General features: G+C 44.7%; 1 protein-coding gene across 3 annotated transcripts in view; it reads right to left on the reverse strand.

Annotated features, from left to right (window-relative positions):
• Positions 1–6,584, reverse strand: part of ugp2b (UDP-glucose pyrophosphorylase 2b) — a 68,512-nt gene extending 61,928 nt beyond the window's left edge. Inside the window, exon 1 of one of the 3 annotated variants that reach the window (XM_060831115.1) lies at positions 6,520–6,584. Coding sequence is in view for 2 of the 3 variants with exons in the window: in XM_060831113.1 (XP_060687096.1) it covers positions 6,520–6,570 (51 nt within the window). In the remaining variant the exon portion in view is untranslated. Of the gene's footprint in view, positions 1–6,094; positions 6,369–6,519 lie in introns of those variants that run through there. The other 2 variants (XM_060831113.1, XM_060831114.1) reach the window with 2 other exon arrangements.
• Positions 6,585–12,109: the final 5,525 nt, after the last annotated feature.

The following is a 12,109-nucleotide window of genomic DNA, read 5'->3' on the forward strand; positions in this document are numbered from 1 at the left end:
CACCACTGTCTACTTACAACTCCACTTTCAAGTAACTATGTGTGCCTGCATCCCCAGGTCTCTTTGTTCAGCAACACTCCCCAGGCTCTATCGTTAAGTGTATAAGTTCTGCCCTGGCTTGCCTTCCCAAAGTGCAACACTTCATATTTATCCAAATTAAACTTCATCTGCCACTCCTTGGTCCATTGGCCAATATGATCAAAGTTCTGTTAAACTCTGAGATAACTTCTTCACTGTGCAATACACCACTTATTTTGGTGTTATTATCTGCAAACTTACTAACCTTACCTCCTATGTTCATATTCAAATCGTTTACGTAAGTAACAAAAAGCAGTGGACCCAGCACACCACTGGTCACAGGTCTCCAGTGCAAAAAGCAACACTCGACTACCTTCAAGCAAATTTTGTATCCAATTGGCTAGTTCCCCTGGACCCCATATGATCTAGCCTCAGTAACCACTTTACCATGGGGAATCTTGTCGAATGCTTTGCTAATGTCCATATAGATGTTGACCACTCTACCTTCAATCTTGTTCGTCAGCTCTTCAAAAAAAAACTCAAGCAGGTTAGTGAGACAAGATTTTCCATGCACAAAGCCATGATGACTATCCCTAATCAATCCTTGCCTTTCTAAATGCACGTTAATCCTGTCCTTCAGAATGCCCTCCAACAACATACCCCCCACTGACGTAAGGCTCACCATTCTTAAGTTTGTTGGGTTTTCCTTATAGCCTTTCCTAAATAATAGCACCACATTAGCCAACCTGCAGTCTTCCAGCATTTCACCCATGGCTGTTGATGATACAAACATTCTCAGCAATGGGCCCAGCAATCTCTTCCCCAGCTTCACACAAAGTTTGGGAAACACCTGATCACGTCCTAGGGATTTATCTACTTTTGTGTGTTTTAAGACCTCCAGCACCTTCTCTTGAACTCTTTCAAGACATCACTATTTATTTCCTCAAGTTCCCTAGCTTCCATGTCATTCTCCACAGTAAACATCGATGCAAAATATTTGTTTAGTATCTTACCCATCTGTTGTGGTTCCACACAAAATCAGCCAAGCCGATCTTTAAAGGGTCCTATTCTCTCTCTCTTTTGCCCTTAATGTACTTATAGAATCTTTTCTGGATTCTCCTTAACTCTATGCCAAAGCTACTTCATGTCCCCTTTCTGGCCCCCTGATTTCCCTCAAGTACACTCCTACTGCCCTTATATGCCTCTAGAGATTCACTTGATCCCAGCTGTCTATAACTGAAATGTCATATTTTTCTGGACTGGAGCCTCAATTTTTCTTGTTGTCATCCAGCCTTGCCCTATATCTTCAAGCTTTGCCCTTCACACTAGCAGGAATATTGTCTCTGAATTTTTGTCATTTTTTTTAAAGAATTCCCACTTACCAAACATTTCTTTATCTGCCAATAACCTCCTCCAAGCAACTATTGAAAGTTCCAATTCCAACAAATTTGGTCTTACTCCAACTTAGAATTTCAGTTCTATCATTTGCCATAACTATCTTAAAACTAGTAAAAATAGGAATGCATCTCAGGGTACTAAAAGAGATGGCGGGAGAAATAGCAAATGCACTGGTGGTAATTTTCCAAAATTCGCTTGACTCTTGGGCAGTCCCAGCAGATTGGAAAACAGCAAATGTGACACCACTATTTGAAAAAGGCAGACAAAAGATGGGGAATTATAGACCGGTTAGCTTAAACTCTGTAGTGGGGAAGATACTTGAGTCTATTATCAAGGAAGAGATAGCAAGGCATCTCGATAGAAATTGTCCCTTTGGGCAGACGCAGTGTGGGCTCATGAAGGGCAGGTCATGCTTAACAAATCTTTTGGAATTCTATGAGAAAGTGAGGACTGCAGATGCTGGAGATCAGAGTCGAGGGTGTGGTGCTGGAAAAACACAGCAGGTTAGGCGGCATCCAAGGAACGGGAGAATCGATATTTCAAGCAAGGTAGACAACAGGGACCCAGTGGATGTAGCGTACTTAGATTTCCAAAAGGCCTTCAACAAGTTGCCGCACAAGATAAAGATGCACGGCATTAGAGGTAAAGTATTAGCATGGATAGAGGATTGGTTGACCAACAGGAAGCAAAGATGGGGGTAAATTACTGCTATTCTGGCTGGTAATCAGTGACTAGTTGTGTGCATCAGTGATTGGTGTTGGGTCTGCAATTATTCACAAATTATACAGATGATCTGGAGTTGGGGACCATGTGTAGTGTGTCAAAGTTTATGGGTGACACTAGGGTGAATGGCAGAACAAATTAAGCAGAGGACTGAAACTTTGCAGAGGAACATACATACATTGAGTCGGCAACGGTCTGGCAGATGGAATATAATGTTAATAAATGTGAAATCATCCATTTTGGTCAGAGTAACAATAAAAAGGATTATTACTTGAATGGGAAAACGTTGTAGCATGCTGCCATGCAAAGGGACCTGGGTGTCCTTGTGCGTGAATCACAGAAGGTTGGTCTGCAGGTACGACAAGTAATTGGAATGTTCTCCTTCATTGCTAAAAGGATTGAGTTTAAAAAGCAGGGAGGTTATGTTGCAGCTATATAGAGTGCTGGAGAGGCCACACCTGGATACTGTGTGTAGTTTTGGTCTTCTTGAGAAAAGATATTCTGGCAGTGGAGGGGGTGCAGAAGAGGTTCGCTGGATTGTTTCTGGAGTTGAGGGGTTTGGTTTATGAGGAGAGGCTGAGTAGACTGGGATTATATTCATTGGAATTCACAAGAATGAGGGGGAATCTTATAGAAACATAAAATTATGAAGGGAACAGATAAGACAGATGTAGGATAGATGCTTCCACTAGGAGGTGAAACTAGGACAAGAGGGCATAGCCTCAAGATTAGAGGAAGCAGATTTAGGACTGAACTGAGAAGGAATCTATGGAATTCCTTGCCCAGTGAAGTAGTTGACGCTGCTTCAGTAAACGTTTTTAAAGCTAAGATGTTTTTGAACAATAAAGGAATTAAGAGATACAGTGAGAGCACAGATAAGTAGATTCGAGTCCACAAAAAGATCAGCCATGATCTTATTGAATGCCGGGGCAGTCTCGAAGGGCCAGATGGCCTACTCCTGCACCTAGTTCTTATGATCACATGCCCCAAAATACACCCCAGTTAACACCTCAGTCACTTGCCCTGCCTGGTTTCCCCAAAAGAAGATCAAGTATTGCTCCTTCTCTAATACATACAACCACATATTGAATAACTTTCCTGATGAAGGGCTTATGCCCGAAACGTCGAATTTCCTGTTCCTTGGCTGCTGCCTGACCTGCTGCACTTTTCCAGCAACACATTTTCAGCTCTGATCTCCAGCATCTGCAGACCTCACTTTCTCCTCACATATTGAATAAGAATGTTTTCTTGTCACACTTGAATACCTCCCCATCCAAGCCTTTTAACACTATGATAGTCCAACTCTGCTGGGAAAGTTAAAATCTCCTACCATTACAACCTTATCATTCTTACAGGTGTAAGAGATCACCTTACATATTTGGTTCTCAATTTACTGATAAGGTGACAATCCCTTTCTTATTTCTCAGTTCCACCCAAATAACTTCACTCAATGTACTTCCTGGAATATCTTCCTTAAGCACAGCTGTAATGCTATCCCTAACCAAAAAAGCCACTCCCCCTCCTCTCCTGTATCCCTTTCTATGGCATCTATACCCCAGAACATTAAGCTGCCAGCCCTGAACCATGATTCTGTAATAGCTGTGAGATCCAAGTCCCAAATTCCCAACTATGCCCTACATTCATCTGCCTTACCTATCAGGCCTCTTGTATTGAACTAAATGCAGTTTATCAGTCTTATGGCTTGCTCTTCTTATCTACCATATCAGACACATCAATTAGCTAACTTCGGAGTGGCGCTCCGAAAGCTAGTGTGTTTCCAATTAAACCTGTTGGACTATAAACTGGTGTTGTGTGATTTTTAACTTTGTATTAGACACAGCTTTTTTTCCTTACTCACCATCACTTTAAAGTTTAAAGCTCCCCCGGTTGATTTAGATTAGATCGGATTAGATTCCCTACAGTGTGGAAACAGGCCCTTCGGCCCAACATCGACCCACCAAACATAATCTTCAACTCCACTTTCCCACCCATAATGCCCAATTACCTCTAATTAAAAAAGTCTCTTTCAGCCTTCTGACAAAAAAAATCCTTTTTTCTGTCTTACTCATACTATATCCTCGGTCTTAAATTTTTCCATAAGTGTAAACATCAGTTGTTTCACCCAAATAACTTCACTCAATGTACTCCTGGAATATCTTCCCTAAGCACAGCTGTAATGTTATCATTACTTTTCTTATTAGTCAGAAATTGCAATTAACATTAACACATCTCCTAACAAAACAGGATATATTTGCAATTAAAAAGATAGCAAGACTTGATATTTTAAAGCTTGTGTTTCACTACTTACTTTATAGAGACTACAGTTAACAAAGTTTGCATTTCTAACATGCTGCATTGTAAAATATGGTCATGAATGAATGAATGAATCACAACAATTAAATTACTATAGTACACGATCAAAATGCCAAAGTACACAATATAAAGCATTTAAGGCAATTACATACTGCAGTGAAAGCCCACATATAGAATTTTTACCAACTTGTTTCAGAATCTGCCCCTTACAATCTAAAAACTGAGAAATACGCTGCCACTGGACAATGCTATTTCAAGATGGGTATTAAATTTTTATGCCTGTCATGCATGACCTACTAACAGACAGTGCATTTTGTCATGTTTCACAATTGTGAAGTTCCTTGTTACAGCCCTTCAACAAATTCTACAAAACTCAGAGAATTAATCACTTCATAAGTGGCAGGAACAGAGAATGATCCTGTCCCAGAGACAGACCACAAACCAGGACCGAGAATGATCCCATCCCAGATACAGACCACAAACCGGGACAGAGAATGATCCCATCCCAGATACAGACCACAAACCAGGACCGAGAATGATCCCATCCCAGATACAGACCACAAACCGGGACAGAGTGTGATCCTGTCCCGGGGACAGACCACAAACCGGGAGAGAGTGTGATCCCCTCCCAGAGACAGACCACAAACCGGGACAGAGTGTGATCCCGTCCCAGAGACAGACCACAAACTGGGACAGAGTGTGATCCTGTCCCAGAGACAGACCACAAACCGGGACAGAGTGTGATCCCGTCCCGGGGACAGACCACAAACCGGGACAGAGTGTGATCCCGTCCCGGGGACAGACCACAAACCGGGAGAGAGTGTGATCCCGTCCCAGGGACAGACCACAAACCGGGACAGAGTGTGATCCCGTCCCAGGGACAGACCACAAACCGGGACAGAGTATGATCCCGTCCCGGGGACAGACCACAAACCGGGACAGAGTGTGATCCTGTCCCAGAGACAGACCACAAACCGGGACAGAGTGTGATCCCGTCCCAGAGACAGACCACAAACCGGGACAGAGTGTGATCCCGTCCCAGAGACAGACCACAAACCGGGAGAGAGTGTGATCCCGTCCCAGGGACAGACCACAAACCGGGACAGAGTGTCATCCCGTCCCAGGGACAGACCACAAACCGGGACAGAGTGTGATCCCGTCCCAGAGGCAGACCACAAACCGGGACAGAGTGTGATCCCGTCCCAGAGACAGACCACAAACCGGGAGAGAGTGTGATCCCGTCCCAGGGACAGACCACAAACCGGGACAGAGTGTGATCCCGTCCCAGAGACAGACCACAAACCGGGACAGAGTGTGATCCCGTCCCAGAGGCAGACCACAAACCGGGAGAGAGTGTGATCCCGTCCCAGGGACAGACCACAAACCGGGAGAGAGTGTGATCCCGTCCCAGGGACAGACCACAAACCGGGAGAGAGTGTGATCCCGTCCCAGAGACAGAGCAGTGTGTAATGGGAAAGTTATGAAGCCCTTGGTTGAAGTAACAAAAAGCTCAGGTTCCTTGAGTTCTCCCGGTGGGGAAGGAGCTGGTGGGGGTTGGGGGGTGGGGGGTGGGGGTTGGGGGGTGGGGGGTGGGGGTGGGGAAGGAGGTGGGGGTGGGGGAAGGTCGGTTGCCCGCTCTCACCTGTCGCCATGGTGCCGCTAGGCGCGAGCCGGGACAGCAACTAAAGCTCCCGCTCCCTCTCCGGCGGGACTGGGCCACCGGCAACCGGCCCGTGGGGCGGGGCGGGGCGAAACAACCTGCCCCGCCCCCAGGCGCGCCGCTGCAGCCAGGCGGGGTGCGCGGCAGAAAACGCGCTCCCGAAGCGGGAGGCGCCGGGCGCGATGCGCGCTCCCGTTCCCGCAGGCAGGGTCTGGTCTCAGATCACGGCCTTACCGCCCGCGCAGTTTGACCTCTGACGGGGGAGAGGACGCCCCATGAAGCGGGCAAGTCCGGATCAGGGTTTGAGGGGGGTGTCATGGCGGGGGGAGGGGGCGGGCGGATGGGGGGAGGGGTGGGGTCCGGGTCTCTGGGATTGGGGGGGTCCCTGATCCCGCTCGCGCTCCCACCTTCGCACTCCGGTGGACAGCCAGCTGATTAGACCCCGCCCCCACTTGCATTCCTATTGGTTCGCCGCCGCGACGGACAGGCGGTACAGCCAATCAACGATCGACACGTCGGTCAGCACTACGTCAGACGTGGGGGCAGGAGCGATGGGGGATGGGCGGTTAGTGGGTTGAGTCAATAGAGGTGAGGCGAGGCAGCATCCGAGGAGCAGGAAAATGAACATTTCGGGACGAAATCCTTTGACAGGACTGGAGTGGGGAGCTCAGAAATAAATAGAGGGTTGGGGGGTGGGATGGTGATCGGTGGATGCAGGTAGGGGGTTATTGTGATTGGTCAGGGGGGAGGGGGTAGGTGAGGAGGGAGATGGACAGGTCAGGGAGGTGAAGAGGAGGCGTGGGGTTAGACATGGGATAAGTCTGGGGGAGGAAGGACTTTGAAGCTGGTGAAGTCAATATTGGAAGTTAACCAGGTGAAGTATCGGGTCTTGTTCCTCCAGTTTGCGTTTGGCCTCACTCTGACCATGCAGGAGGGGGAATTAAAATGGGTGGCAACCAGAAGGTCAGGTTAGTTAGTGCATGCAGAGCACAGACCCTTATGAACCAGTGCCCAAGTCTGCATTTGATCTCCCTGATATTGAGTTTAGATCAGAGTGGTGCTGGAAAAGCACAGCAGGTCTGGCAGCATCCAAGGAGCAGGAAAATCGATGTTTTGGGCAAAACCTCTTCATCAGGAATCGAGGCAGGAAGCCTCCAGGGTGGGGATCGCATGTGTTACTCAGTCTACACTACACTTCAGGAGAGTTCAATGAAAGACTGTTTCTTATGTTACATCACGTTTTAGAAATTCAAAGTTAAACATTCTTTTAAAATATTATATTAGTGCACCAGTGTATGCATTGAATGAAACCAGTATTGTACTGTTTATTCAATCTTAGGTATAGTTCTGCCCTAGTTAGGATAAGGATAAGCTCCTGAGGGAACTTGAAAGTGTAGATGTGGAAAGAATGCTTCCTTTTGTTAAAGAATCTAGAACTAGGGGTCAGAGATTAAAAATAAAGGGACACTTAATAAGGAGCCAAGGCTTGGTGTGGACTGGAGTCTAGGTGACAGTGTGGTCTGGGGTTGGAAGACCATTGTCCTGAACTATTATTTCTGCAAAGCTGGACTTTTTATTTCTCTATTTCCTAAGATCTTGTAACTAAAGAAGCTGTACCTAGGTACCTTTCTACCTAAGATGCTGCTATAAATGATGACTTATAAATGTTTTACTGTCCTCATTTGAGTAAGTGACAATAAAGCTAATTCAATTAAGATGGAGATGAGGAAACATCTTCTCTCAGAGGATTGGGATTCTTTGGAATTCCCTTCCTCAAAAGTCAGTCGATGCAGAACCTTTAACATTTTGTTCTTAGGCCAAGATAGATAGATTCTTAATGATCATGTGGATAAGCGAATATCTTTGTTAGGCAGTAATGTAGAAACATAGAAGATAGGAGCAGGAGGAGGCCATTCAGCCCTTCGAGCCTGCTTCACCATTCATCACAATCATAGCTGATCGTCAAAGTCAATAGCTTAATCCTGCTTTCTCCCCATAACCTTTTATCCCTTTACACCAAGTGTTACATCTAGCCACCTCTTGAATACATTCAATTTTTTGGCACCAACTACTTCCCGTGGTAATGAATTCCACAGGTTCACCACTCCTCATGTCTCCTCATCTCTGTCCTAAATGGTCCTCAGACTGTGACCCCTGATTCTGGATACATTGCCATCAGGAACATCTTCCTTTCATCTACCCTGTCTAGTCCTGTTAGAATTTTGTAAGTCTCTATGAAAACAGTTGACATTGAAAGCATTTTAGCTTTGATCTTGTTGAATGGAAGAGCAGGCTTGAACAGCCTACTCTTCTGGATTGTTGTTTGAATGAGAGAAAGAAACATTGTCTTGAGATGGGAAGCACAAATTCCAATGTCAATATAATTATAATGTAATGATTGATGTAAATACAAACCTATGTAACTGAATTTCTAAGAAAATTAAGAGCAAAATACAGTGTAAAGACAGTCTTTTTAAATTGACTTAATTTATATATTACCATCTGTCTGAGCATTGTCTGACACACCTCTGTGGCCGTGGCCATCATCTAATGAAGTGCTTTTTGAACCTATACACAAGATCTGCAGGTGAGTTTACACACAGGTTATTATTACAGACGAAGGGGAGAATCAGCACATTGATGTTAAATATTTTATATTCAACCTGTTGAGAAATGTTATTACACACATCTGGAACAGGTGGGATTTGAACCCAGGTCTCCAAGTCCAGGTGTAGCGACCACAAGAGCACCCTGCACATTCATTTAAGGAAACTTATTCAGACACACAATTTACATGAGGTTCAATTTAAAGGAAAGTTTCACAATGGGAGTGTGGAGAGATATATATACATAAATCCTTTTGAAAGATTCCTTGCCCTGTGATTTGTCAATTGGCAGGAACAAAACAAAAATCAAAACAAAAAAATCATCCATTTGGAGACCTGAACTGACGGCTCTGTCACCTGCTTAGCTACGTGATACATTATAACCAGAGTTTTTTTCTGCTAGCAATCCTTACTCTACTAATTCAGAACCAAGTACAATATTTCCTTAATCACTGAGGTGTGACAGGATCTGAAATTGTGATTAGTGGAATCTGGGGTATTGCTTAAGATATTTCACTGTCCTTGAGCCTTCTGTAAAATGACACTATGTTCTTCCAAAGAATGCTATTTACTCAGATGCTCTGCCTGTTTTGTTGTGCCCTTCAGAAGCAATCCAACTTGGGAATCGGAGCTGCCACATGCATTAATCATCTGCCAAAAAAAAAGCTTTGATCACTTGTCCCTGTAAATCAAGTTGTGATGTTAAATCCTCTTGTGAGAAAATCCAGAATTAGGAATCACTGAGGGTCCTCTATTTACAATGGAGATGAGAATTAGTTTTCTGACAGAGGGTCATGAGTCTTTGGAACTATTTTCTTCTAAAGATGGTGGAATGCTTGAATATTTTTAAAGCAGAAGTAGGTAGAATCGTGTTGAGTTTAGAATTAAAGGTTATCCAGAGTAAGCAGGAATGTGGAGTAATCAGGTCAGACAGGATCTTATTGAATGGGAACAGGCTCCAAAAGCCAAATGGCCCACTACTCCATCTATTTCTACTGCATTGCAACCCACCTGTGATCATAGAACGGCCCTCGATGTTGTGTTGGCCTATCCTACTCTAAGATCAGACTAACCTACATACTCTTCATTCTACTATCTTCCATGTGCCTATCCAAGAGTCGCTAATTGTTCCTAATGTATCTGACTGCACTACCACTGCTGGCATTTCATGCACCGACCACTCTTTGTGTAGAGGACCGACCTCTGACATCTACCCTAAACCTTCCTCCAATCACTTAAAATTATGTCCCCTTGTGATAGACATTTCTGCCATGGCACAACGTCTATGCCTGTCCAATATATGACTTTCAACATCTTGTACACCTTTACGGGTGGGCCTGGTGGCTTAGTGGTTAGCACTGCTGCCTCACAGCGCCAGAGACCTGGGTTCAATTCCCGCCTCAAGTAACTGTCTGTGTGGAGTTTGCACATTCTCCCTGGGTTTCCTCCGGGTGCTCCGGTTTCCTCCCACAGTCAAAAAATGTGCAATTTAGGTGAATTGGCCATGCTGAATTGCCCATAGTGTTAGGTGTAGGGGAATGGGTCTGGGTGGGTTGCTCTTCAGAATGTCGGTGTGGACTTGTTGGGCCGAAGGGCCTGTTTCCACACTATAAGTAATCTAATCTATCAAGTCATCTCTCATCCTTCTTCACTCCAATGAGAAAAGCTATAGCACCTCAACCTATTTTCATAAGACATGCCCTCCAGTCCAGACAGCATCCTGATAAATCTCCTCTCTCAAGCTTCCTATAATGAGGCAACCAGAACTTAACACAATATTCCAAGTGTGGCCTAACCAGAACTGCAGTATAACCTCGCAGCTGTTACTCACAATCCCCCTGCTAATAAAAACAACTCAAAAATACCTTCTTAACAATCCAATAACTTGAGTGGCAACTTTGAGGGATCTATGGACATAGTCCCCAAGATCTCTCTGTTCCTCCACAATGCTTCCTTTGGCCCTATATTCTGCATTCAAATTCAACCTTCCAAATTCCAACACTTCTCATTTTTCCAGGTTAAACTCCATCTTCCATTTATTAGCCTAGTTCTGCATCCTGTCAGTGTCTCGTTGCAACCTAGAACAGCCCTCTCTACTATCCACAACTCCAATCTGTGTCATCGTCAAACTTACTAACCCACCCTTTTATTTCCTCATCCAAGTCATTTATAGAAATACAAAGAGCAGAGATCCCAAAACCAATCCCTGCAGAACACCATTGGTCACAAAGCTCTAAGCTGAATACTTTCCATCTACTACCACCCTCTGTCTTCTATGGGCCAGCCTATTCTGTATTCAGACAGCCAGATTTCCCTGCATTCCATGCCACCTTACTTTCTGAATGAGTCTATCATGGGGAATCTTATAAAATGCCTTGCTAAAATCCATGTACACCACATCCACTGCTCCACCTTCATCGATGTGTTTTTGTCACATTCTCAGAGAATTCAATAAGGTTTGTGAGACATGTCCCTTGTTCATCTCGTAAATGTAGAATACCTTAGCGTTTTCATTAATCCTAACTATCAAGGCTTTTTCATTTCCCCCCTTTTACCTCTCCTACGTCCATGCTTCAGTTCCTTCCTGGCTATTTTGTAACCCTGTTTGATCCTTGCCGCCTCAATTCTACGTAAGCTTCCTTCTTCCTCTTGAGTAGATGTTCCACATCTCTTGTCACCCAAGGTTCTTTCAACCTAGCGTCCCTTCCTTGCCTCAGTGGGACAAACCTGTCCAACCTTATCAACAAGTGTTCCCTAAACAACCTCCACATTTCTGTCATGCATTTCCCTGAAAACATATGTTCCCAATTCAGGTGTCCCAGTTCCTGCCTATTAGCATTGTAATTCCTTCTCCCCTTTCCCATACCATCTGTTCCTATCCCTCTCCATGAGTATTAGTAAAGGTCAGAGAGTTATGATCACTATCACCAAAATGCTCTCCCACTGAGAGATCTGACACCTCACATGGTTTGTGCCAAGCAGCAAATCCAACATGGCCTCCCCTCTAGTCAGCCTATCTACATATTGTATTAGGAATCCTTCCTGAACACGCCTGACAAAAACTGCTCCATTCATACTACTTGAACTAAAGAGATTCCAATTAAGATTAGGGAAGTTAAAGTCACCCATGACAACAACCCTGTTACGTCTGCACCTTTCCAAATTCTGCCTCCCAATCTGCTTCTCCGTGTCTCTGTACTATTGGGGGGCCTGTAAAAAAAACTCCCAAGAAAGTGACTACTCCTTTCCTGTTTCTGATTTCCATTCATACTGACTCCATAGACAAACCCTCCTCAACGACCTCCCTTTCTGAGCTGTGATACTATCCCTGAATAGCAATGCCATTCCTCCACCTCCTTTACCTCCCCCCACCCCCTTATTCCTTTTGAAA

The sequence above is a fragment of the Hemiscyllium ocellatum genome, chromosome 10, assembly GCF_020745735.1.
Source record: "Hemiscyllium ocellatum isolate sHemOce1 chromosome 10, sHemOce1.pat.X.cur, whole genome shotgun sequence".
Classification (NCBI taxonomy): domain Eukaryota; kingdom Metazoa; phylum Chordata; class Chondrichthyes; order Orectolobiformes; family Hemiscylliidae; genus Hemiscyllium; species Hemiscyllium ocellatum.